The 26,068-nt window shown below is 63.5% G+C and overlaps 3 protein-coding genes across 4 annotated transcripts in view; all 3 read left to right on the plus strand.

The window, feature by feature from the left end:
• Positions 1-3,272: 3,272 nt before the first annotated feature.
• LOC138416198 (immunoglobulin-like and fibronectin type III domain-containing protein 1) overlaps positions 3,273-26,068 on the plus strand; it is a 29,869-nt gene continuing 7,073 nt past the window's right edge. Inside the window, exons 1-19 of one of the 2 annotated variants that reach the window (XM_069545002.1) lie at positions 3,273-3,308; positions 5,367-5,403; positions 5,800-5,922; positions 6,959-7,098; positions 8,016-8,115; positions 9,668-9,712; positions 9,985-10,030; positions 10,490-10,667; positions 11,372-11,485; positions 13,223-13,391; positions 14,362-14,634; positions 15,338-15,397; positions 21,698-21,805; positions 22,257-22,381; positions 22,953-23,094; positions 23,384-23,683; positions 24,183-24,482; positions 24,904-25,077; positions 25,847-25,975. In XM_069545002.1, coding sequence (XP_069401103.1) covers positions 5,397-5,403; positions 5,800-5,922; positions 6,959-7,098; positions 8,016-8,115; positions 9,668-9,712; positions 9,985-10,030; positions 10,490-10,667; positions 11,372-11,485; positions 13,223-13,391; positions 14,362-14,634; positions 15,338-15,397; positions 21,698-21,805; positions 22,257-22,381; positions 22,953-23,094; positions 23,384-23,683; positions 24,183-24,482; positions 24,904-25,077; positions 25,847-25,975 — 2,533 coding nt within the window. In that variant the 5' untranslated portion in view covers positions 3,273-3,308; positions 5,367-5,396. Of the gene's footprint in view, positions 3,309-5,366; positions 5,404-5,799; positions 5,923-6,958; positions 7,099-8,015; positions 8,116-9,667; positions 9,713-9,984; positions 10,031-10,489; positions 10,668-11,371; positions 11,486-13,222; positions 13,392-14,361; positions 14,635-15,337; positions 15,398-20,155; positions 21,806-22,256; positions 22,382-22,952; positions 23,095-23,383; positions 23,684-24,182; positions 24,483-24,903; positions 25,078-25,846; positions 25,976-26,068 lie in introns of those variants that run through there. The other variant, XM_069545001.1, reaches the window with a different exon arrangement.
• On the plus strand, positions 15,964-17,455 carry LOC138416267 (immunoglobulin-like and fibronectin type III domain-containing protein 1). Its single transcript, XM_069545095.1, has 2 exons — positions 15,964-17,235; positions 17,351-17,455. Exons 1-2 carry the CDS (start codon positions 15,964-15,966, stop codon positions 17,453-17,455), a joined length of 1,377 nt encoding a protein of 458 aa, XP_069401196.1.
• LOC138416268 (uncharacterized) lies at positions 18,040-19,951 on the plus strand. The gene is made up of 2 exons (XM_069545096.1): positions 18,040-19,726; positions 19,941-19,951. The coding sequence occupies exons 1-2, from the start codon at positions 18,040-18,042 to the stop codon at positions 19,949-19,951; spliced, it is 1,698 nt and encodes a 565-aa protein (XP_069401197.1).

The raw sequence follows: 26,068 nt of genomic DNA on the forward strand, positions 1-26,068 counted from the left end.
AGGTGGGGGATGGAGGAAGGGCATTAAGGGGTTCCATCTCCAGCTGTAAAAAGGCAAGCAGCAGGGCCGGAAAACACAAGGCACCCAGCAAACAGGACAGGGATGACTCTGGGGAAAGCTGGCTTGTCGTGGGGAACGTTTCATGACGGAGCAAATGTCAGGCCCTGGAGAGGCTCAGAGTAGCTATTGTGCGGCGGCCGTGTTCACGTAAAGAAAGACGGTGCAGATCGAGTCGTCAAAGACTCGAGTGTCCCACCAGAAGGGAGCTCGTCTTGTTGCTGCTGGAGGCTCTGGAAGGTTCTGTCCGGCCCCGAGCCCTGGGAGGCCCCACCTGCCCCAGGAGACGGGGCGCGCCGAGGCCTGGAAGCCAGAGAGGGGGCTCTGCCCGCCTGTGGCCTCGGGTCTGCAGGCCCTTTCGCATGACAGCGTGGGCCCAGGCTCACGTCTCCGATGCTGAAAGCTGCCTTTTAAGCATGAAATTGTCCTCGGGGCCGAGGGCTTCATTCCTGGAAGGCCACAGGGGTTCGTCACAAGCAGGAGGTGAGAAAGACGTGAACTGAGCTTGACCGGTGGCGGGCTGGAACTGGGGGGGTCGGGGAGGGGCACAGACAGCTGCGTGCTGGGGGTGGGTATGGACGGGTCCGGAGAGCAGCTGGGGGCTGGAGGGAGGCGGGGCAGGGGTGTACGCCCACGAGCTCTCAGCTGTGCCTCCCCAGGGACGGAGCGGTAGAGTGGAGTCCTAGGTCCGACCCCGGCCCATCCGTGGCCCAGATTCTGGGGCCGTCTCCGCAGGGCTGCGTGTGGCCTTTCCCTTTCTGCAGAGTCCTGTCTTCTGGTGTCACTGTGATATGTGCATGGGGGCACGTGTGTACAGGTCGTCAGTCAGAAGCCTGTCCAGCACATTCGCTTGCACCCCCGGCCGGCAGAGATGGTCCTAACCCAGCCCGCACAGAGGCCCTGGCCTCTGAGTTCAAGTGCTCCCTGGCGTCAGAGGAAGTCACCCGGCCTCCAGATCCATGGGCCTCACCCCAGGAACCCACTCAGGAAGCAGGTCACAGGACTCCAGAAGGTTCCGGAGATCATCCCACTCGCCCCAAGCCATGGGGAGCAAGAGGGGTCCCGTGGGGGCCTGAGCTCTGCACCCTGTGGCGACAGGAGAGCAGTAGTGAGCTGGGCCGTGTCTTCACCCAGAGTCACCGAGGGAGAAAGAACAGCACAGCCCCCGCCCAGAGCGCTTCTGGGGCTGGGGGGAGCCTTCCGCTAATCAAGGGCCCCGCAGGCTTGCGCCTCCATCCCTCAGGAGGGCTGGGAAGGCCATGCTCGGCGAGGGTGTGAGATTCCCTGGCTCACTGGGAAGGGTCCTGGAGGACAGTCAGAACACCGACGTCAGCGAGCGTGGTGGCCAGCAAATACCACGGAGGGCTGGGCTGGGGGCTCGGCGACCACATTTGTGCGCTTTTCTCACCCTGCGCCATCACAGAGGCCCACGCCACTGCCTGGCCCCGGACGGGTGATGCAGGGAACTCTCACCTTCACGGTGTGCGTGGCTGACTTGGCTGCACATCACGTTCCTTTGACAGAGGGCATAGGACGCAGGACAGAGGGTAGAGGACGCGTGAGAGCCGTGGGCCCGACTCATCAGAGTCCTGACATTTCAGCTGCAGCCAGTACAGAGCAGACCGGCTTGTCCCAGCAGGCCTGGGGGCCGCCTCAGGCTCTGGGGAGACTACGAGCTACCCGCGCTAGCCCAGACGACCCAGCACTGCAGTCCAGGAGCCCCTGGAGAAGGGCCGCAGGGCCCCACGAGGCAGAGCACTTGGGGCAACCGGACCCCCTCCTGGGAGCCGGGCTCCTGCCTCTGACTCCCAGCTGCCTCCAGCCCCTTGTCTGCCCTGCGGCAGAGCGGGCTGCTTGAAAACTGCAAACGGATCCTGTCCCCCGCCAGGATACAGATCACGTCTCGCCACGGCCTCCAAAGCTCGCCTGTCCACGCCCACCCCCCTGGTCTTTCCTGGCTCCCGACCTGCTCGGGGTCCCTCTGGAGCAGGCAGGGCACTTTGTCACCGGCTAGATGGCATCTGTCTGCCCGTTAGACCGACATGAGGAGCACCCCGTCTCCACTCACCTGTTTCCCCAGAGCCCACCACAGCGCTAGACCCAGGGTCCCAGGCGTGGGTGGGGCATTCAACACCTATTTGTTGAATAAATAAAGCACCAACTTCTGATACCCAGAGTTAGAAACAGGCAGGAAACACACAACCCGTGTGTACGTCCCCATGCGCACACACACACACACCCCCTGAGTGTGAGAGATCAGACACCTGCCCCCGAGTACACACACGGGCGAGCCCCGGGTCCGCGGTGTGCTGGGGTGTGTGTGACTGCCGTGCCCTCCCCTGAGAGGAACCTTGGCCCCTCTGCCTTCCACTGTGTCCAGATCTGCAATCAAGCCTTGCTTACTGGAGGAGACAAACCGGTTCCCTGTCCTGAAGGAGCAAACGGGTGTTGCCCCCAAGCAGACGGGGCGGCCCTGTGCCCCGGCTCCTTCTGGGCCCACCGGCCCCCCCATCCTAAAGGAACCTATTATCAGCCCCCCACCCCGATGCCTGCCTTCCATCTGCATGTCCCAACACCCAGGAGTCTGCCCTGCGGGCCTCAGCCCCCAGCCCGGCTGGCAGGGCCCGCTCTCCCACCTCAGGAAGCGCACCGCCTCCTGGGAGGCCTCCTGGCTGTAGGCTCCCGGGGTCTCACCCTGCCCCTGGCCCCCTCAGGGGTTACACCCTCTGATCTGTCAGGGGCTGAGACTCGCTCCCCAAGGCTGGGCTTGTTTGGTGCCACTTCAGATGCCGATTCCCGAGGGCAGTGGCTTTGGGTGTCTGCGTGCCTTACGGTGTCAAGGGTCCCCAGGGGTCAGCTTAGTGGAAAGATTAAGGCCCTGGATGATGAGAAGGCGCCCGCTAAGAGGATCATATAAGCGAGGCCACGCGGGGCGGACTTGACCAAGCCAATGTGAGAGGTTAATGCTCCGCGAGGAGTTGGATGAGTCCATGTCACAGGGCCTTCCATCTCTGACCTCCCGGGAGGCGAGGGCGGGAACCCCGGGGGGCCCTGCCCTGCCAAGCCCAGGCTGGAGGAGGAGGAGGAGGGAGGCGGGCTGAGTGGGAGGGGCGGGGGCAGCGGGAGTCTGCCGTGACCTACATCTGTCCCGGCGCCACCGGGCCACCAGCAGTCCATTCAGAGCCTCCGGCAGCAGCTGGCTGCGGGGAGGCGGGAGCGGCTGGGAGGCCGGAGGCCGGCTGTGCACCCAGGTCAGTGGGCCCTGCACACCTGGCTGCCCACCGGGGCGGGGGCAGAGAGGGCGAGGCTGGGATCCCGCTGCCCTTCTCTGCTCAGGAAGGGCAGGCAGGGGGCAGGAACCCAGGAGCCCCCTGGGCGGTGCATCCCCTCCGATGGCTGGGGACACTTGGAGGACGGAGCTGCGGCGAGTCTGTCGGGGCAGTTCTGCTCCAGGCTCAGACTCTCCCGGCGCTGCTCAGCTGGCAACGCCGACCAGCTTAAATACTCTGAGCAGCTGTCCAGAATAAGGACCTCCGGTCTGGAACTCGGCACATCTTGATTAATAACACGGTCAAACAGGGAGAAGAGCCCCGGGTGTCTCTCCCTGCCCTGACTCCTACGCGTTGAGAAGCTGGAGGCAGCAGGAAGCGGGAGGGCTGGATGAAGCTGGGGTGGAGGCGGAGGGCTGAGGGCCTGGGGGAGACCGGGAGACATTTGCAGGGACTCAAGCTGCCGTTTGGTGCAGAGAGTTAAAATTCTTCTCCAAAGTGGGAGAAAGCTTGGAGCAGAGCGTCTCCTCCCCAATGCCTCCTCCCCTCCATGAGGACCACGACCCTCTGGTCTCCAACCAAACGGATCTCTCGCCCTTCGCCTTTGACCTTGCCCCTGATCTGGCTTACTCCTGAAGAGGCAGAGGTCGGAAAGGCGAGCTGGTCAAAGTGGGCCCCAGGGTGCCCGTGGGGGCTCAGTCGCTCTCCCGTCTCAGCTGGGGTCTGGAGGCGGGAGGCTGGAGGGACAGACGCGGGAGGATTATACTTCTTGGCATGTGACGAACCGCTGAGTAAGTAACCGAGAGCCGCTCGAGGGTGATGGAGACACAGGGTGAAGATGCTGACTAAGAGGTCCGCGCTCGCTGCGCCAGGGTGGAGGCGGTGGGCAGGCTAGGGGTGGTGGTCCTGGGCGTGGGTGGGACAGAGCCCCCCACCCTCACCCCCGCCACGGCCAGCTGGGTTCCCCGCCGTCCCCCTCGCCCTGCCCGGCGACTCCCCGCGGAACAGCCGCTGTGGCCCGTGACCGCCCCAGAACGCGGCTGGCGCACTGCGGCATTCCAGCGCGCTGGGGCAGTGGCTGGGCTGGGGGGGACGCCCCGGGGCCGGGGTGCCAGCGGGTGGGCAGTTGTGAAACGGAGGCTCCTTGCTTGGAGGACGGAATGTGCCCTGTCATGTGATTCTATACTGAGGGCTCTTTGGGCAGGAAATGGAATCTCCAAAATGGAACCCTTGGCCACGGGCCAACCGCACCAGGGGTGGGACTGCTGGGAAGTTCTTTCAAGACACCCCTTTCCTGCTCGACTCACAGCTCTCCTTACTACTCTCAGCCCAGCCCAGCCCCAGGCCCCCTGCCCTCTCCTGGCAGCCCGCCCCGTCAGCCTCAATGGATGGCGGTTGGATGCTGTTGAGCGGGAGTCAGAGGGGTGCTGCTGGTGGTGGAGGGGGTCTGGGAGGCACTCTTGCCCACCTGACATTATAACTCACTGGCTTTGGAGGGGGTGGATGGATTTATGGAGATCTGGATGTCCTGGGCTAGAAGACCTTACGGGCAGCCTAGGGATCCTTGCCCACAGGCCTGGTGATCTGGATTCCAGATTGGGTGGGGTGGGAGCTGGAGGGCTGTGGGCCCTGCTCGAAAATCTCCGGGCTGGTGGAGGGGCCCAAAGTCCCAGGGGATGCCGCTGGAGAGTTCTCATCCCCAGTCAAGGGGCCAGGGAGGAAACAGCTGGGAGACCCTGAGGTCTGGAGTTAGCCTTCCTGACTTGGGGATGGCTGTATGCCGCCCTCTGAGCGTCCTCTGGGCCTGGGGCCCCACCAGCAGGCCAGATCTCCAGCACAGCTTGTAGCTCACCCACGGTTTCCTTTCCCTGGATGAGATTCCACGCGGGCAGTGCCCTACCCTCCCTGGTCTCCAGGAGGTGGGCCATGCTGGGTCAGCGAGTGGGGGAGAGGAGCTCCCGGCCGGCCGGGGTGCCGAAGTGTGGGAAGGACCGGGTGGCCAGCCTGGACCTTTCTCAGCAACCCCCCTTCTGTTCTCAGATCAGTCAGCGCCGAAGAGGAGCCGGAACCATGGCAGGTGGGAGAAGCGCGCCCTCCACTCTGCTCACCCCACATGGCGCCCACCAGGAGAGGGCGGGGGGCAGGGCAAAGAGCATGTGCCTCGTTAGTTCCGGATTTGGGTTTGAACTTGTTTTCCTGAATCCGGGGTGCAGAGCCCCCTCATGGGCCCCGATTCCCACCAGGAGCCCTTCTCCACTCTCCCTTCCCCACCCCCCTCTCCTGGGACCCTCCTGGGGTCTCCCCAGGGCACCCATGGCCACTCCCCTGGGGCGGCACTCACACATGGGAAGACCACCGCCACACCCGCTAGAAAACCCCGAAGCCCTTCTCCCCAGAGGAGCTGAGAAGCCAGCTGCCCCTCCGGCGACAGGTCTAAGCTGAGGCCCACCTCCCTTCCCGTCACCTCATCCAGGGAAGTCCCTCAAGAAGTCCTCCACGCCGGGCGTGAACATCTGGCAGCTGGTGGAGGAGGTGCCCAAAGGCTGCAGCACACCCGACTTCGTGCAGAGGCCCATCGCCTTGGCGCTGCAGGAGGGTGAGGCCCGGGAGGGGACTGGAGGGGACGGGGGACCCCGGGCCTGCTCCAGCCCAGCCCCCAACCGGTGTCCGCCACTTCACCCTACACCTGGGGGTGCCGGGTCCCCGCAGGGCACGGGGCCTGAGGAGAAGGGAGGTAAAGGGGTGCAGGCCTACCCCGGGACAGGCATCTGGGAAGGAGGGTGGCGGTGTGGTGAGCCGGGGAGCAGGGGCTCATGAGGCGGCCCTGGGACCCTCCCTCTCCCGGCCCACAAGCAGCTCTGCAGAGGCACCCTCGAAACGAAGTGAAATGGGGCTGCCCTACAGCAGCCCCAGGGCCCACAGCCCGCAGAGAATGGAGCCCGGGAAGCAGAGGGAACGGGCCGTGGGGAGGGGTGAGCGGGCACCCTTTCCCCAGCACGGGCCCCCAGCGGGGTTCAGGGCCCCTTGTTCTCGCCTAAGGAAAATAACGCCCCCTCCCCGACTAGATCTGACTCTGTCTCCAACAACGCTGTCACAAGAAACTGCGTCTCTCATGGGGGAGGGGGGGGACTTGCATCTTTACTCCAAACTGTTCTCTGCTGAGACACTCCCAGCGGGGCTGGGGGCCTGAGGGCAGGAAGCACCCCCCTCCCACTCCCCGCCCCACCGGCTTCCAGGCAGGGACGGAGCTGGGCTCTTTCCCGAGGCTGGAACCTCGGGTTTCAGGACCGGACCCTTCGAGCACCACCACCAGGCTTTTCCAAGGTCATGGTCCTCCCCCCAGAGAGTGGACACAGGACCCACACAGGACTCCCCCTTCCGAGTCCTCGGAGAGTCCTTCAGGCCCCTGCCCCGCCCTGGCCCTCAGGGGCACACACAGACGGGGGGAGGGCGTCCTTGGGGTGCCTGAAACTGCGCTCCTGCCTGGGGACCTCGGGTCCCCAGGACCCAGGGCAGGCACCCCTCTTGGAATGAGCAGCTGAAGTGCCCAGAGCAACACAGAGAGCATGCATTAAAATCCCGTCTGTCCTCCCCCAACCTGTCAAACTGCCCGCCCGCCTCTTCGGTTGCAGGGAAGACCGCCACCTTCCGGGCTGTGGTCTGCGGGGAGCCCAGGCCCAGGGTGCGCTGGCACTGCTCCAAAGGGGACCTCAGCAGCTCCAGCAAGTACCAGGTCTCGTCCAGCACGGGCAGCAGGGAGCACGTGCTGCAGGTAGGGACTGCGGTCCTCCCGGGCGGGGGTCCTCGCTTCTCCTCCCAGAGCCAAGATAGACCAGCAGGCCGGCCAACCTCTGCTGACAGAGAGCTGGAGCTTCCTTTAAGCCCTGGAAGCAAGCTGCCTGGGTTACCACCCCAGCCTTGAAAAGTCACCTTATTCTCTCTCTCTTCCTCTGTGAATTGGGGTGATGATAGCGCCTCCTTCATGGGGCTTTTATGAAAATTGAAGGTTTAGCTAATAAACCTCCTCCAGGCCCGACCTGCAGTGAGCACTCAGTTGATATAGGTCAGTATCAGTAATATTTACAGTTACACATCACAGAACAGCTACTACGAGCTGCTCCCGGGCTAATCGTCTGACCTAGACTGTATATTTTAATCCTGACCACTCGCCGCTTTGGGGTATTATTATTTCAGCCACGCTGCGCAGCACGCAGTATCTTAATTCCCTGACCAGGGTTCAAACCCACACGCCCTGCATTGGGAGCTTGGCGTTTTAACCACTGGACTCCCAGGAAACTGCCAATTTTTTTTGTTTATTTATTTATTTTATTCATATTATTTGCCACACTGCACAGCTTGCAAGATCCTAGCTCACTGACCAGGGTTCTATATGTTCTATTATTATCCTCATTTTATAAGTAAATAAGCTAAGGTCCAGGAAGGTTAGGTAAGGGGCCTGCAGCACACACCAGAGACGGTAGTTAGTCCCGGATCCGCTGGACTCCGGGAAGCCACCCTCTGCCCACCGCAGCCCTGACCTAGGTTTGGTCTCGGGGTCTGCTTTCCTGATGAACACGGTGAGGTCCATGAAGACAAGAGCTTGCCTTGTTCATCTTTATGACGTAGTTATGTCCAGTGACTGGAGGAAGGGGGGCTAGCCCTGTTCCCCTGCCCTCGGCCTCTCTGCAGATCAGTAAGCTGACCGGCGAGGACACGGACGTGTACCGCTGCACTGCCGTGAATGCCTATGGAGAGGCCACGTGCTCAGCGAGGCTCACGGTCATCGAAGGTGGGCCTGCCCGCCCCCCGCCTCTGCCCCCCTCCCTCCTGCCCCACTGGAGCTCAGGGTGTGGGAGAGTCCTAAGGGGGTCAGGCCTCAAGGCTGGGGGGGTGTGGGGGGCCATGGAGGCCGCAGCCCCGCCAGGTGCGGGGCCCCAGGCTTCATCCGCTGCCTGCAGCCTCTGCCCCTGGTTGGGGAGGCTCACGCCCGCAGGCAGCCCTGCAGCTGTTCTGGGTGACATCCTCTCGGCCCTGAGGCGTGAGGTCGAGGTCTGAAAGTTGGTTTCTAGTCCAGTCTTCTGCTAACTTGCTCAGGGGGCTTCGGTTTCCTCTCCTGGCCTCTGCTGCTTTGCACAAGTCTGCGTCGAGTGGGGTGAGATGGGGGGGATGGGTAACACAGAGGCCAGATCCTACCTCAGATATGCTTTGCTTTGGTTTGCTCGTTTCCGAAATTTCAAATTAATTGTCAGCAAGGAATCGAAAGTAAACGTGTCTTGGAAAGTGGATCTCATCTCTCAGTTGGTTATGCTTTTGTGCATGAGTAACAGAAAACCCTCCTCGGTGTGGCTCAAGAAGCAGAGCCACTTTCCCAGGCCCACAATGACAAGTCCCAGGGTGGCATCCAGGCTCCGGCAGAGCTCGGGGCTGCTGGAGGGAGCCAGACGCTTCCCGCGGTGTGCCACCCCGACCTCGCAGGCTGGCTGCTACAGACCCAGCTAACCCACGTGCAGGCAGGAAGCCGGGAAGGAGTGGCCCTGGGACATCTGGTCCTTTTATCAAGAAACAAAAGCTAATATATTACTGTAGATCAACTATACTTCAATAAAGAAGAATCTTACAACTGTGAAAATAGTACTTCCAAGGAAAGAAGCATGAAATTCATATTGTCCTGTACAGTGTAAATTCTTTGTTCTTCAGTAAAAGTTTTAAGGTTTTAGGAAAACTGAGTTAGAGAACTTCTCCCCTGGAGACAGAGGCATAGGTAACTTGTCTTGTTAAGGTAACCAGTGCAAAACTCAGATGGGAAACCTGCAGCAAGCTAGGGTTTTGAGGAGAGATTATTATTTAAACACTCGTTTATTTTGTGTGTTCCTGCTCTCTCAACGTCCACTGCCCAGGTCATGCCTCCTGGCCATCCCCGGTTTCGAGGGCAGCGGGGAAGGCGAGAGGCCTGCCCTCCGGCCTCCCCGGGGGGCGTATTTGATGCCCCCAGGCCGGGGCCCTGAAATGGCAGCTCTCAGGTGGAGGGGGAGGACAGCTGCCCCTTAGATGCCCTTCAGTGTGCAGTCACCAGCGGCTCCCCCCCACATTCACGCCACCCCCAGCCCTGTCGACATGTGAGTGGGCCGCCCTGAAGGATATGGGGAACAAGCTGCTTCCCTGGGTCACGCTCTGAGCGGGAGACAGCCCGACCCTCGGCCGTGTTCTTCCTCTTCCTGGGTGGCCACCAACCTTAGAGAGGACTGGGGGTGGGCTCCGCTGGTTCTCGAAGCCCACCAGGGTTTCTCCTTTCTCTCCCCGCCTGCCCACATTAACCGCCTCCTCTCTTCCTGATGGTCTAGTTGGCTTTCGGAAGAATCGGAAGAGGCCCAAGGAGCCCCAGGAGGGTAGGTGGAAAGTTGTCCCAAACCTCCTTAGGGTTTTTTGGGGAGGGGCTACTCCCTGCCAGCTCCCCGCACCTGGTCAAGCCCTCGGGGTGCTTCACAGGACATCACCAGCCCACAGGAGGGGGCTCTTTTCCAAAGCCCGGTGGTCTGTCACGAACCCCGAACCCTTTCCAGCCCCCTTCCCCCCGCCCCCCGGGGTTCCTACAGAGAAGCCTGTGGGAGCCCCGCGGAGCCCCACCTGAGGCTGGGGCTCCTTCCTCTTCCTTTTCTAGACTTCAGGAAGGAGCTGGTGGACTTCCGCAAGATGTTGAAAAAGAGGTGGGCCTGGGCCTGTCCTGGTGGGGGGTCTGGAGGCCCCGCCCCTGCTGCCAGCCGGGAGCGCTGGCCCCTCCCCCCAGCGCCGGCAGGCAAGCGGGGCTTCTGCTGGCCGTGGGCTTGCTGGGAGCGCTGCCCCTAGGCACCAGTGCTAAGCTCTGTGTCCTTGAGTAAATCATCTCCGCTCTCTGGGTTGTTTGTAAAATGTGCTCCACTCGAGCCACAGAATAATGTCCCCTCAGACACCCTGGTCTGAAAGCCGCAAGACAGTCGTTAGGAGAGAGTTTCTCCTGGGAGCTGGAGCGGCCGCCTCTGGGCCCCTCCAGTGCCGCCGGCGGGCAGTCTCCGCGGCCTCTTCCTCCAGGAGGCCAGCGCAGCGCTCACCCGCTCAGGGCGCCGGCCTGGTGGGTGACCAGCCCCTGGGGGCCCCGCGGCCTCTGACCTGCCCACCCCGCTCCCCAGGGACCCGCCTCCCGCCCCCAAGAAGAAGGTGGACATGGAACAGGTGTGGCAGCTGCTGATGACGGCGGACAGGAAGGACTACGAGCAGATCTGCCTCAAGTACGGCATCGTGGACTTCCGCTGGATGCTGCGGCGGCTGCAGCGGATGAGCAAGGAGCGCGAGGAGAAGCTGGCACCGGTACCGCCCGCCCCGCGGCCCCTGCCGGTGGGGGCGCCCGGGGGGTGGGGTCGGGGGAGCTCACGTCTGGAGCGCCAGCCGCGGAGGGGCTGCCCCCAACCCGTCCCCACGTGGCGTCAGCTTAAGGACCTGCGTCCTGGCTTTGAAGCCTGGCTCGGACACTCGCTGAAATCTGGGGCCTTGGAGAAGTTAGGGCTTCTGGGTCTTGGTTCCCTTCCTTGTAAAGTGGGTGTTGCAGGCCCTTACTGAGCGGTGGTCAGAGAATGTGCTTAAAGCACTGAACTCCGCAAAGGCTTGAGGTCCACCCACTGCCGTCAGCACACCATCACCCGACGCTAGGGGTCTGTCTTATTTCGAAAGGCTTCCGGGGAGACGGCTTCGGCCGCTTACAAACTGAAAGAGAGCCGGGAAGTTTTCCCTGGGTCTAATATAGCCCTAGTAGAAGTCTGCTCTCTCTTCTGGAAACACAAAGCCCCTTGCTTGCATCACCTTGAGAACAGTGTTTTCAGCTTGAAGGCAATTCATCCAACCTTCCATCCAGGGGCCCAGCTTTCCTGCTGAGCAGACAGCCTTGATGCAGGACCCCGCCTCCCCCTTGTAACCCAGCACACGCGGGCTCGGGGGCTGCGGGGGGGCTGGGGCCTGGGGACCCAGAGCCCCGAGGAGCGCACTCAGAGGGCCCCCGACGGGTTCATCTCGCCTAGTACCTCAACACCATCGCCAACCTGAGACATGTCCGAGTCAACAAGGAGGGGATCGCAACCTTTGGCCTGGAGCTGGACCTCAAGAGTCCTGAGAGCAAGATTTACCTGTACAAGGTGAGCGTGGGGCATCACGGAGGGGGCCTGGCAGGGCTGCTGCTGGCCTGGGGAGGATCTGTGCGAGGGATGGTGAGGACACGGGCGGTGGGCCCTGCGCCCCGTGGAGCCCCTTCCGGCTTTGCTGTGGTCAGGTCCAGGGTGTCCAGCCAGGGCACTGGGTCAGAAGAGGGTTCTTAGAAGTGCACCCCTCGCCTCTGAGCTCTCTTCCAGACACACCTCTGCATGGGCCCCACGAGGAGTGACCCAGGTGGGGGTGGGGCAGGGATCTAGAGGGGGTGGGCTGGGGGTCACACTTGCCGGCTGTGTGACCTCAGGCAGGACACTTGCCTCTCTGTGCTGGCTGCCTCATTTGTGGCACCAGCATAATGCAGGACCGGCCAGTCTCTCGGGGAGTCTCGCTGACAGATGAGCGTGTGTGCGCCCTGCCCCCAGCTCCCTCCTCCTGCGCGCCCTTCCCCATCTCTCACCAGCCTCGCCTCCTTCCTCTGTCCCTCTGTCCACCATGGCCTTCCCTGCCATCCACATGGCTAACTCCGCCCTACAGAGACTCCCTGGTCCCCCATGTAGTGCTTTAAAAAAAAATTATTTTATATTGGAGTATAGCTGATAATCGGAGGCACCCCACTCTAGTACTCTTGCCTGGAAAATCCCATGGATGGAGGAGCCTGGTGGGCTGCAGTCCATGGGGTCGCTAAAAGTCAGACACGACTGAGTGACTTCACTTTCACTTTTCACCTTCATGCATTGGAGAAGGAAATGGCACCCCACTCCAGTGTTCTTGCCTGGAGAATCCCAGGGACGGGGGAGCCTGGTGGGCTGCCGTCTACGGGATCGCACAGAGTCGGACACGACTGAAGCGACTTAGCAGCAGCAGCATAGCTGATAATGGTCTTCCCTGGTGGCTTAGATGGTAAAGCGTCTGCCTGCAATGTGGGAGACCTGGATTCGATCCCTGGGTCAGGAAGATCCCCTGGAGAAGGAAATGACAACCCACTCCAGTATTCTTGCCTAGAGAATCCCACGGAGAGAGGAGCCTGGTGGGCTACAGTCCATGGGGTCGCAAAGAGTGGAACACGCCTGAACGACTGAGCAGGCATGCCTGTACCCAAAGTGAAAAACAGACGATGGCCTAGTACAGGGCCGTTCTAAGTGTCTGGGTGGGTCACCTTTGTGACCCGGCCATGGGGCTGCACTGCCTGTCGCTAGCCTGGGAAAGATCAGAATTCCAAGCAGCATTTCTACTGAACGTGCATCGCTTTCGCACCAAAGTCAGAAAATCGCCAGGCGCGCTGTGGTGGGTCAGGATGACCAGCAAGGAGCCAGTCTGTCCAGGGCTTGGCTGAAGTGGGCGTGTGCACGGGCCGCCGGTAGTACTCTGGTTCCTCATGAATGAGAGCGCGGGGGACCAGCCACCGTGCTGCCTCCCTGCCCTGCTCAGGAAGGAGGTCCGCTCCGCCAGCCCACCTGCCGACTCAGCGCTCTCTCGGGTGTCTCTTGCATAATGCCGGCAGATCGTTTACTCAGAGCCATGGATATTCCTAGAGCATGTATTTCCCTCCGCCACACGCTCCGGGCCTCCTCCCCACCCCTCTCTGCCCCACCCCTCGTGGTCCCACGTCGTTTGGTGCCGAGGCCAGTGGGGAGCACGGCTGGTCGTCGGCAAGCAGGATGGGGGCAGGAGGAGCCGTGGTCCCACGGAGGCCTTGCGCCCCCCTTTCCCTCCCCTGGCCCCAGGATGGCAAGATGGTCCCCTGTGGCTTCGACAACCAAACCAAGCACTGTCTGCGGCGTCTGGGGAAGCACTACCAGTTCCAAATTCAGGACCTGCAACCAGAGGACGCCGGCATTTACCAGGTCCGGGTGGAGGATGCCCACGTCTTTTCCACGGAGCTGGAGGCCAGCGGTGAGTGGTCTGCCCTGAGCGTCTGGGTGGGCACACGCACACCTCCCAGCGGGGCTGCTGGATGGTCCAGGAGAGGAGCCCGTGCCCGACGGTTAAATGTTGACGATCCCTTTTCAAAAGCTGCGGTCCGTGTTCTCTTGGTGCTGGGCTGGGCGCTGAGGGTTTCGGATGCGGGCTCTCGCCCTCGCTCACGGTCCGTCCTCAGCATCCACTCCCTCTCAGGCCAGAGCTGCCCAGTTCCACAGCCTCCCTTCTGAGGCATGGCCCCCCAGGACCCCCGGCAAGAAGCCCCTCTGTCTCACCCCTCCCCTCCCTGCCTCCCCCCCCCCCCCCAGGAATGGTACTTCTCTCCATCATCAAACTCTGTCTCTTTCCACCACACCACCCCCCTCCCAGCAGCTGGCAGCTCAGGGGCATTGGAGGGGGCTGACCCTTAGGGTGGGGGAAGCTTTCTGCAGATAAACCGTGGAGGATGAGGCTGAGTCAGGCTGACAGGATGAGACCTCCAGCTGGCCCGGCGCGGTGGACAGGGAAGGGGGCAGGGACCCTGGGCTCAGCCAGGCCTGCCTGTGAATTCTGGCTGGACCACCTCTTAGCTGCAGGAGCCATTTAGCTTGTAAAGCCTCAATTTTCAGACCTCATAGAGGGTAATGGCAACACCTGCCTTGGAGGTGGTCGTGAGGATCGGTCGGACGACAGGTATAAGGCTCCGTACTCAGCCTGTCCGTCTCCTTCCTGAACCTACCTGCCCCCGGAGAGAAGGCTCAGATTTAGAATTCCAGAATCTCACAGCCGCGTCTCACTGTTCACAGCCTAATTATAACTCCTCACTTTATGTGGAGAATCTGACACCTGGGGTGAGGGGTGACCTGTCCGAAGTGAGGCAGGCAGCTGTGGCCCAGCCGGCCTGCCCCGGGCGCCCCGGGCTCCCGGTGCCCCGCGTCGGCTCATGCCCCGCATCTGCCCGCAGCCATCCCGCCCCGCGTGGTGGTCCCGCTGGCCGACGTCCGCTGCGAGGAGCAGGGGGACGCTGTCTTCGAGTGCACCCTGTCCAACCCCTGCCCCAGCGCTGCCTGGAGGTTCCAGCACCAGCCTCTCCACCTCAGTGACAAGTACGAGCTGTTCGTGTCCCCGGACGGGCGGACCCACCGGCTGCTGGTGCGAGGGGTCCGCTTCTCCGACATGGGCCTCTACTCTCTGGGCACCAAGCTCCACGCCTCCAGTGCCTGGCTGGTGGTGGAAGGTGAGCAGGGACCCCGGGCTCTCCCCGCCTCGGCCAAGGCAGGCCCCGAGGCTCAGGGGCCAGGGCTCCCCTCTCAGCGCTCTGCACTGGGGACCCCTTGTCCCCAGAGGACGGGAAGGCCCCCAAGAGCCATTCTCCACGCCTGCAGTGCGGGCCCTCCACAGCAAGCCCACCCTCCCTAGTGGCGTCTGCTCCACTGGGCACAGATCCAAGGTGGCCCTGGGGTCCTGGCCAGGGCTGAGGATAGTGAGCTAGGTCCACTACAGGTGAGGAGCCCCTGGGTCAGGCCAGAGAACATCCTTAAACCCCCTTAGGGTTCTGGATTCAAGGTGACCCCAGGAAACTAAAGTTGACATTCATAAGACAGGCAATAGAACAAGTTGATTCAAAGGGGAAGAAAAAACAGCGAGGCAGCTGCCGGTGGCAAATGGCTTTTGGCTTTTGTATTTTCTCCCAAAGTCCTCCTGAACCACCGAGAAGGGTGGGCTGGGGCCTCGGGTACAGGACCGGGGAGGCGGTGATGGGGTGAGCCACCAGTGAGCTGGCCCGCCTGGCTTCCTCCGGAGATGGCTGGCTTGCTTCTCTGTTGGGGAAACTGAGGGTCAGGCAACTGGGGAAACCGCTGGGGTCTGAGAGGCGCCTCGGCCTGATTTAACAGGGCTTTTCTCTTCTCTCTCTCCGGGGGCGTGACCTCTTACCAAAGCTGGGAAGGATAAGAGCCTTCTGACTGCAGACGCTGACCACCAGAGGCAGGCACAAGAAGGCCAGAGCCCAGAAGATTTCAGGAGCGCCCATGGGGAGGGGGACAGATCCAGAGAGGGGGGCCCCACAGGGAGCTTCCTCCAGAGAGCTGGGCTGGCCTCTGGGGCTACAGCCGGCCCGGACAGGGGCAGCCTGGGAGGGCCTGGTCACTCCTCGACGGGGGACGAGGAGGCAGCTCATGCAGCCTGGGGCCCTGGACAGGCCAGAGAGGGCTTTCTGGAAGAGGAGGGAGGCAGAGTCCCGGGTCTTGGGGTCGACCAGCTCCACGGAGGGAGAGAAGGGGACTGGAGCCTTCCGGGGGGCTTAGGAGGAGGCTGGGAATCCGGGCTGGGACTCACGGGAGGCCAACAGCGAGGTCGCCACAGAGACAGTGCAGAGCCAACGGGAGCCTGGGAGGCGGGGTCCTGGCAGCCTAAGGCTGGAGGGCTGGGGGAGCGGGCCCCGTGGGGAGCCCAGGCTGGTCCTGCGGGGGCTGGCTTAGAAGGGCAAGGGTCAGAGATTCTGCAGGGGGAGAGCCTGGGTGAGCTGAGGGGAGGGCACGGCCTGAGCGGTGGGGTGGGGAGAGGCATGGCAGGCCCAGGGTGGGGCCACAGGGCTGGCCCGGGGGGCGCTGGAGGCGGCCACGGGGCAGGGGATCCCGGAGCGCTGGAGCCTATAGGAGGACGGGGCTCTGGCTCCACGGCAGGCGGGGGCCCTGAGTCCCAGGACTCTGAGAAAGGGAGTGCTGCTGACCACGGGGATGCAAGGGGCTCCTGGGGCTCAGGGGCGTCTGCAGGCCGGCACCTCCAGGAGCCACCTGTATCTGGGGGTGAAAGCTTCCTCCAGGGGCGCGGGGCTCCTGAGGCCAAAACCGGGACAGAGGCAGATGACGGAGGCCCAGGGGGTCCCAGGGGCTGGGGAGGCGGCCCACGGGGGCTCAGGGCAGGGGAGGGCCCAGAGTCAGTGGGGTCCTTGGGTGAGGTGGGCCGCAGCTCCAGTGGGGCCCGGGATCCCCGGGCCTGGACCGCCGGTCGGAGGGCTCCAGGCAAGGCTGTGGGCCCAGGCCCTTGGGATGAGACTGGGTCTGACCCCAGCAAAACCGGGTCCCACGGCAGGCCTGGAGTGCTAGTGTCCGGTGGGGAGCAAGGGGGTGAGGGTGGCCCCCAGGCGGCGGGGCTGACCGGGTCTGATGCCAGAAGCCACAGGCTCAGTGAGTCTTCAGGCCCTGGTGGGACCCTGGAAGACACAGACGGGTTGAGAGGCTCAGGGGCCATGGGGTCTGAGCCAGGTCTCTGGGATGGGTCCCAGAGCTCCAGAGAGAAAGCACCCAGAGGTGGGGTGGGCCACGTGGGTGGCCTCGGAGGCCCAGGGGGGATGGAGTCTGGGCTGGGTGAGGGCTCCGGGTACCCCGGGGGAGCAGGCCCGGCCTATAGAGCTGGTTTCAGTGATGGCTTAGGTGGGCCAGGAGCCGCAGGATTCAGCCATGCTAGGGGCCCGGGAGGAGCGGAGTCTTGGGACAGGGCTGCTGGCAGCTGGGGCTCAGAGGTGCCCGGGGGCATGTGGTCTGGAGGCAGAGATGGTCGTGGTCCTGCAGGAAGGGCGTCTGAGGGACCTGCAAGCCTCAAGGATGGCTCGGGCAGCCCAGACGGGGGCCCCATGGGCGGGAGCGGGGTGTGTGCAGAGGCTGGGGGCACCTCCAGAGGCTGGGGAGACAGCGGCCCTGGGGGCAAGCATCTTCCTGGCGGCCTGGGCCAGCCTGGGACAGCGGGGTCAGTGGGGAGAGGTGGCCTGGGGGCCTCAGCTGCAGCAGAGACTGTTGGGGAGGGACGCGCAGGGGCAGAGCCGGGGGACTGGCGGGGAGTGGGGCCTTGGGGTCAGACTGGAGATGATGGGAGCTGCAGAGCCCTGGGGGGCCTGGGGGCTTCTGGAGAAGGAGCGGGTGAAGACGGCTCTGGGGTGTCCGGGTCTCTGCGAGGGGCAGGCCAAGTGCATGACAGGGGTGGAGCCAGAGGCCTCGGTGTGGGGGTCTCTGGAGCTGGGGCTGGTCCCGGGGGCACTCACGGGGGCCCCCAGGTGGTAGCATCTCACGCTGGGGTGGCCGTTGAGGGCCGGTGGGCTGATGTGTCCGGTGAACCGCTGGGCTGTGGGGATGGGTCAGGCGCTCTAGGGCCTCAGTCGATAGGAGGCGGGTCAGCTTATGGAGGAGGGTCCAGGGGTCTTGGGCCTGGTGGGGTAGAGCTAGTCGGGGAGGCGGCCTTCAGAGATGGTGTGGGGGGCCCTGGAGGAATAGGGGCAGGGGCTAAGGCAGGTCACAGGGGTGGTTTGGGGGGTTCTGGGGAGTCAGGGTCATGGGGTGAGGCAGGCTATAGAGAAGGTTTAGGGGGTTCTGGAGGAATGGGGGCAGGGGCTAAGGCTGGTTATGGAGACGGTTTAGGGGGTTCTGGGGGTTTTGATTCAGGGGCTAAGGCTGGTTATAGGGATGGTTTAGGGGGTTCTGGGGGAGTTGACTCAGGGACTAAGGCTGGTTATGGGGATGGTTTAGGGGGTTCTGGGGGAGTTGACTCAGAGGCTAAGGCTGGTTATGGGGATGGTTTAGGGGGTTCTGGGGGAGTAGATTCAGGAGCTAAGGCTGGTTATAGGGGTGGTTTAGGGGGTTCTGGAGGAATGGGGGTAGGCGCTAAAGCTGGTTATAGGGATGGTTTAGGGGGTTCTGGGGGTGTTGATTCAGGAGCTAAGGCTGGTTATGGGGATGGTTTAGGGGGTTCTGGGGGAGTAGATTCAGGAGCTAAGGCTGGTTATAGGGATGGTTTAGGGGGTTCTGGGGGAGTTGACTCAGGGACTAAGGCTGGTTATGGGGATGGTTTAGGGGGTTCTGGGGGAGTCGACTCAGAGGCTAAGGCTGGTTATGGGGATGGTTTAGGGGGTTCTGGGGGAGTAGATTCAGGAGCTAAGGCTGGTTATAGGGGTGGTTTAGGGGGTTCTGGAGGAATGGGGGTAGGCGCTAAAGCTGGTTATAGGGATGGTTTAGGGGGTTCTGGGGGTATTGATTCAGGAGCTAAGGCTGGTTATGGGGATGGTTTAGGGGGTTCTGGGGGAGTAGATTCAGGAGCTAAGGCTGGTTATAGGGGTGGTTTAGGGGGTTCTGGAGGAATGGGGGCAGGCGCTAAGGCTGGTTATGGGGATGGTTTAGGGGGTTCCAGGGGTGTTGATTCAGGAGGTAAGGCTGGTTATAGGGATGGTTTAGGGGGTTCTGGGGGAGTAGATTCAGGAGCTAAGGCTGGTTATAGGGATGGTTTAGGGGGTTCTGGAGGAATGGGGGCAGGGGCTAAGGCTGGTTATAGGGGTGGTTTAGGGGGTTCTGGAGGAATGGGGGCGGGCACTAAAGCTGGTTATAGGGATGGTTTAGGGGGTTCTGGGGGAGTTGACTCAGAGGCTAAGGCTGGTTATGGGGATGGTTTAGGGGGTTCTGGAGGAATGGGGGCAGGGGCTAAGGCTGGTTATAGGGATGGTTTAGGGGGTTCTGGGGCTGTTGATTCAGGAACTAAGGCTGGTTATGGGGATGGTTTAGGGGGTTCTTGGGGAGTTGACTCAGGGGCTAAGGCTGGTTATGGGGATGGTTTAGGGGGTTCTGGAGGAATGGGGGCAGGCGCTACGGCTGGTTATGGGGATGGTTTAGGGGGTTCTGGGAGAGTTGATTCAGGGGCTAAGGCTGGTTATGGGGATGGTTTAGGGGGTTCTGGAGGAATGGGAGCAGGCGCTAAGGCTGGTTATGGGGATGGTTTAGGGGGTTCCAGGGGTGTTGATTCAGGAGGTAAGGCTGGTTATAGGGATGGCTTAGGGGGTTCTGGGGCTGTTGATTCAGGCACTAAGGCTGGTTATGGGGATGGTTTAGGGGGTTCTGGGGGAGTAGATTCAGGAGCTAAGGCTGGTTATAGGGGTGGTTTAGGGGGTTCTGGAGGAATGGGGGCAGGCGCTAAGGCTGGTTATGGGGATGGTTTAGGGGGTTCCAGGGGCGTTGATTCAGGAGGTAAGGCTGGTTATGGGGATGGTTTAGGGGGTTCTGGAGGAATGGGGGCAGGGGCTAAGGCTGGTTATAGGGATGGTTTAGGGGGTTCTGGGGCTGTTGATTCAGGAACTAAGGCTGGTTATGGGGATGGTTTAGGGCGTTCTGGGGGAGTTGATTCAGGGGCTAAGGCTGGTTATCAGGATGGCTTAGGGGGTTCTGGGGGAGTTGATTCAGAGGCTAAGGCTGGTTATGGGGATGGTTTAGGGGGTTCTGGAGGAATGGGGGCAGGCGCTAAGGCTGGTTATGGGGATGGTTTAGGGGGTTCCAGGGGTGTTGATTCAGGAGGTAAGGCTGGTTATGGGGATGGTTTAGGGGGTTCTGGGGGAATGGGGGCAGGCGCTAAGGCTGGTTATGGGGATGGTTTAGGGGGTTCTGGGGGAATGGGGGCAGAGGATGGTTTTGGGGGTTTTGAGGGAGTTGACTCAGGGGCTAAGGCTGGTTATCAGGATGGTTTAGGGGGTTCTGGGGGAGTTGATTCAGGGGCTAAGGCTGGTTATAGGGATGGTTTAGGGGGTTCTGGAGGAATGGGGTCAGAGGCTAAGGCTGGTTTAGGGGGTTCTGGGGGAGTTGACTCAGGGGCTAGGGTTGGTTATGGGGATGGTTTTGGGGGTTCTGGGGGTGTTGATTCAGGGGCTAAGGCTGGTTATCGGGATGGTTTAGGGGGTTCTGGAGGAATGGGGGCAGGGGCTAGGGGAATGGTGTCAGGGAGTAAGGGAGGTTACAGGGGAGACTCAAAACGACCTGTGGCAATGGGGCCAGAGGATAAGGTGGGCTTCAGGGATGGTTCAGGGGGATTTCGAGGAGTAGGCTCACTGGCTGGGGTGGGAGAGGACGGTGGACGCAGAGGCCAGGAGATCATGGGGCATGGCTCGGGATACTGGGCGGCCTCAGAGGGGCCTTACAGTGGCACGAGCCCCAAGGATGGTCCAGAGGGGGGCAGAGGGACGGGGCTGGTGGGAGGCACAGGTGCAGGGCTGGGCTCTGGCATAGCCGGACGTCCGGGTACCGTGGATGGTGTAGCTCATGGGGACGGCCCCAGGGGCCCAGGGATGCTGGGGGTTCCGGGAGGCCCATCGATGCTTTCAGATGGGTGGGGTTCCGAGAGTGGTTTGAGGGGCTCTGGACGCACAGGCACCCCTGAGGCATGGGGGGCTGTGAGTTCTGAAGGGAAGTCAGGTATCACAGGGCAGCGAGATGGCTCTGGGCTCCCGGGGTACCCCGGGGAAAGAGGGGCTCCCAGTGGGGAGGGCGGGGCTTCCGGGGTCCCTGATGGTCGGGGGGCATTGCAGGGCGAGACCTGGGCAGAGTCAGCTGCTCAGGAATCCACGCGTGACCAGGACTCCTGGAAATCAGGTCCAGGGGCGGCAGGCAGGGGTCCAGCATCTGCCCCGGGAGCACTGGCCCCTCAGGGTGCCGGGGCTGCACAGCTGGGTGGCAAGAGGGCGGGGGCCGGACGAGGGGCCCCTGTGGGCACAGGCCAGGGTCTGGATGGCAGCCAGTTGCCCGCAGAAAGGGGCAGATCCACATCAGGGCCCGCCGGTGGGCGTGGGGAAAGACACGTGTGGGGCCCAGGCAGGGAAGACTGGGGGTCTGGCCAGGACAGCTCTGGAGCCTGGGACCAGCCCCCAGGCCCCTGGGCTTCGAGCTCCCTCCAGGGGGAAGATGTCATTCGCAGGGGGACCCAAGAAAGGCCAGAAGGCTCCTGGGGCTGGGAGGGGGCTCCAGATGGAGAGGAGGCTGGTGGGGGGCAAAGCCCAGGCTTCTGGGATAGCAAAGCTTCAGATCTGGGAAGGAGCAGGGCTAGCGGCCCAGGGGACTCAAGTGTCCCCAGAAAGGGGACTTCTGCTGGTGGGTGGGATGGCTCCTCCCGAAAGCCCGGGGGTTCGGGACGACAGGGAGCCCGGGATGGCTTGGATGGTCGCTATGGCAGAAAAGAGCCTGGCGATGAGTCGTGGGGTCAGGGGCCTGGTGCTCCGCTGGGCGCAGAACACAGGAGAGGAAGGGGCTCCCTGGACGCTGAGGATGACAGGGCCCACGGCCCAGAGGCCCTGGCAGAGTATGAGGCAGTGGATGAGGCCGGCGTGGCAGAGAGGAGGCCGGGCCCGTACAGGAGCAGGACTCAGACCTGGTCCAGGGTTGATCCTGGAGCAGCAAAGCGAGGGGGGGCGGACGAGGCCAGAGACCTGGGGCAGCCGCCTGGCGGAGAGGACACGGGGTACCCTGGGGAGCCCCTCAGCCACCTGGGCAGCGGCAGAGCTGGCAGAGACGGCGGGTCAGATGCCTACGGCCGGAAGAGGGACGCCACCCTGAGCCCCAGATCCAGACGCAAGCCTGGCACTGGCGGCTTCTCTGAGGACGCCCGAGGTAGGTGCCTCTCCGTTGTCCTGGCCCTGGGGGTGGGGGCAGGGGTCTCCCTGGACACTGGGGCGGGGCTGCCCCCAGGCCACCTCTGGGCCCAGGACTTTGCTGCCGTCCGTGAGCCCTGCTTCCAGGGACCTTTTCTCCAATCAGGAAGCTACTTTTCCTCCCTGAGCGGGTGGGGCGCAGGCTTCTCAGGGCTGAGAGCCCTCCTGGTGTCTGTCTTGACCCCTGCGTCCAAGGCACTGGACTTGGTGGGTCACCCAGACGTCCCCTTGGGTGACCTTGGGCCCTTCATCTCCCTGGGCCCCCAGACCCCCTGTACCAGCCTGAGCCCTGCGGAGAACACGGGGTGGTCTGGCCTTGCTGGCGGATGTGTGGCCCCCAGGGTGCAGCAGGAAGCTGGGTGAGGCGATCCCTGGGCACCCAGCCCCCCCCCCCCGCTGTGTCCCTCCAGGCCCTGCTGGCCACTTCTCCCAGGGCCTGGCTGACACAGAGGTGGAGTGTGGGGAGGCCGCCGTGCTCTCCTGCACCCTCACACGCAACCTGGGCCCCGGAGCCTGGTTTAAGGACGGAGTCAAGGTACTGTCCCCCAGCCCTGCTGACCCCCGCTTTGCCAACCAGCCTGCGGGGGAGGGCTGAGCGAAGCAGAGGGGCGCAGACAGCAGCGGCTTTGCAAGAAGGAGATTTCACTCTTTGCTGTAACAGCGCCAACTCTGGGAGAAGTTTACATGGCCAATAACTTTGTGTGTTTGGAAAGGGCTGACTCTTTGAGTGGATGTGTACTCCACCCAGTGCCCCCTGGACAGGCCCCTGGCCCTCCTGCTACCATCCAACCTGCCTTCTTGTCCCAGCACCTGGTGGAGTCTGTACTTGGGGCTCTGGACTCCCTGAGCAGCCCCCACCCCTCTACTAACACCTCAGTGGGGGTAGGCCCAGGACTCTGGAGCTCAGCTTTGTCCTCAGCTGATTTCTGGCCCAGTAGCGCTGCCCACTTCATGGGTCGTTGGACAGCTGAGACGCTAAATGGGGGGCCTGGCTCCTGCCTAGCACGAATGGGCGTTCCCTCTCGCAGCTGCAGTAACAGGCCCTGGCCAGCTTCGGGAGGGGCTGCACGGGGTGGGTGACCCACCTTCTGTGGCCCCGTTCTCAGCTCAGCGCCCAGGACGGAGTCGTTTTCGAGCAGGACGGGCTGGCGCACAGGCTCGTCATCACCCAGGCGGATGGGACGCGGGCCGGGAGGTACAGCTTTGCAGCCGGCGGCCAGCAGAGCGAGGCCACGCTGACCGTCCACGGTGAGGCCCGGCCCCGCCCTCCCAGCCAGCCAGCTCTCAGCCAGTGATGCACGCCAGGGCTGAGAGTTTGGATGTGTCCCTGGCCTGTGGCCCACGTCCCGTCTCGCTCTCCATCGAGAGGTTGATGCTGTTGTAACGAACAGCCCGAACACTCCCCCTCCTCGTGAGCATGTCCTCGGGGAGGTCTGGCCCCCAGGGACCCCCACCCCCGACTCCCGGGCCCTGTGCTATGCAGACCCCCGGGGCCCCTCCTCCCGCAGCTCTGACTCTCGTGCCCTGTGCCCCCCAGACCCCCCAGTCATCACTCCGGACGTCGCCGCGCAGCTGAGGGAGCCGTTGGTGGTCAAGGCTGGGAAGCCAGTGACCATGAAGGTCCCCTTCCAGAGCTGCCTCCCGGTCCAGGCCACCTGGAGGAAGGATGGGGAGGAGGTGGCCGGCGGCAGTGGCCGTGGCGCCCAGGTGGCCGTGGGGGACGGCTTCACGCGGCTGTGCCTCCCCAGCGCCAGCAGGCAGGACCGAGGCCAGTACGGCGTCACCCTGAGGAGCAAGGGCGGCTCCACGCAGGCCGAGCTCACCCTGCAAGTCCTAGGTGCCAGCCTGGCCCTCACCCCATCCTGGGCCCCGCCTAGCCCCCCACAACACTGACCCCCGTGTGTGCACTGCCCATGACCAAACCTGCCCAAGTTGGACGTGCCTTCCTCACGCTGATTGGAAGATGCAGCTTAGACAAACCAGGGGGGCTCCTCGGGGGAGACTGGCCAAGTATCTCCTGGGGGTGTCATGGGGTGGGTGGTGGCCCTTGCCTGGAGTCACGTCAATTGGGCTCCTCGTGGTCCACGTGGAGAGCCCAGGCAGGGAGGCTCCGCTCTGTAGCCCACAGCTACCGGGGGCACTGCCTGTGGCCAGAGCCCCTGCAGGCGGGTGCCTTCCGTGTCATTCCTGAGGGCTGTGCGTGTCAGGGGTGGAGAGCAGGGCCCCTCGAGGTGAAGCCCGCCTAGGCCTTCCACTGCAGGCAAGCGTGTCCACTGAGGGGGGAGTGCGGCCCCCCTGACTGCCCCTCTCTTCCTGCTCCTCTTGGGGGTCCCCAGACAAGCCCCAGCCCCCGCAGGGCCCCCTGGAGGTGCAGGACGGCCATGGGGCTGGAGTCCACCTGCGCTGGCGGCCCCCGAAGGACGATGGCGGCCGGGCCCTGCAGCACTACGAGGTGGAGCGGCGGCAGGCCGGCCGGAGCGCGTGGCTGAAGGTGGGCGAGCCCCGCTCAGACAGCACCACCTTCACGGACGCCCACACGGAGCAGGGCAAGAAGTATGCCTACCGCGTGCGGGCCGTGACTGCGGAGGGGCCCGGGGAGGCCCTGGAGTCCGAGGAGGTGCTGGTGGCACCTGAGGGTGAGTGGACGGGAGGACCGGGGCAGGGACACTGCTGGGCTCCACGCCGTGCCCAGAGGCTGGGAGGTCTCCAGGCTTCTCTGGGACCTGGAGGCTGGATCAGTGGGCAGGACGCAGGGGTCTTGTCCAGCTGTGGCTCTGTGGGGCGGGGTGGATGGCAAAGCCGCTCTCCAAGGCTCCTCCTTCTGGGGCACCTCCCAGGGGCTCGGGGTGGAGGGGCTCAGGGCTGGCTCTTTTCCCCCAGGGCACGGTGCCTCCCTATTTCCGTCACTCCTGCCTCCACTGTGGGCTGACTCCCACCCTGGCTGCCCCCAGAAGGGGCTGCAAGTGGCCTCCCCCAGGGCCCGCTCCTCCTCCAGGCGCCCCCCAGGAGTTGGGGCCTCTCCCGGCCACGGCCAACCAGCACCTCCTCCCCCCACAGCTCGGCCTGGGCCCCCGCCCCCGCCGTCCATCCTATCGGCCTCCAGCCAGGGCGTCACTCTGTCCTGGACGGCGCCCCGGGGCCCCGGCAGCGCCCACATCCTCGGCTACCTGATCGAGAAGCGCAAGAAGGGAAGCAACACCTGGGTGGCTGTGAACCAGGATCCAGTGCCCGGTGAGCGGCCTGGGGTGGTGGGCACCGTCCTGGCCTCCAGAGCCTCACTGGACCCCCGGCCCGGGTCTTTTGTTGGGGCAGCATCAAGCCAGATGACTTAACTGCTTCTTCTCCATTCGCCTGGCCGTGCTGGGCTGGGCTTCGCTCGCTCGGGAGAGCAGGGGCCCCTCTCTGGGCTGGGTGCATGCGCATCACACTGTGAGCGTCCCTTGCGGAGGAGGGGCCCTGGGCCTTCGGCTGCAGCAATTCAGCACGCCTGCCCTACGGAGTCGATTCTGAGAAACTGCTTTCTGGGCCCAGATGAACTTAGAAAAGCCCATGCCCGGGCCCAAGGACACGGGCTCAGAATGCCCGGCAGGCCGTGCTCCTTGGGGCTCAGCCTCCGTGTCTCTGAAAAGAGGGAACCTTGGGCTCCACCACTGACAGGCTCCCTTTAATCGAGGTGGGACAGCAGGTCTAAGGCGCGGGGGCGCCAAGCGCTGGGGGTGCCTGCCCTGGGCTGCCCTGCAAGGCGGTGGGGGGTGCTGAGTGCTGGGGGCGCCTGCCCCAGGCTGCCCTGCAAGGCGGAGGGGGCGGTGCTGAGTGCTGAAGGCCCCTGCCCCAGGCTGCCCTGCAAGGCAGGGGCAGAACCGCACGGGGACCCTGAGACCCTGCACAGTGCCCTCCGCTTTGAGGGGACCGGGCCTCCCGGTGGGGCAGCAGGACGTGCAGAGATGTAGGGCCAGGCCGGCCCGGTTGGGCAGGACTGATGTGCAGGGGCCTCCCACAGAGAAGAAGTGGACGGTGGGGGACCTGCGGCAAGGCTGGCAGTACGAGTTCCGGGTCACGGCCGTGGCCCCCTCCGGCCGGGGAGAGCCTGGACCCCCGTCGGAGGCCGTCTTCGCCCGCGACCCCATGAGTAAGTGGGGTACCAACTCCCGGGGGGCCGGGGTCAGGGGCGGAATGAAGGTGGAAAGGCCTTGAGGGTGAGGAATGATTTAGGGAGCCGTCA

Source organism: Ovis canadensis, chromosome 12 (assembly GCF_042477335.2).
Source record: "Ovis canadensis isolate MfBH-ARS-UI-01 breed Bighorn chromosome 12, ARS-UI_OviCan_v2, whole genome shotgun sequence".
In the NCBI taxonomy this organism is placed as follows: Eukaryota; Metazoa; Chordata; class Mammalia; order Artiodactyla; family Bovidae; genus Ovis; species Ovis canadensis.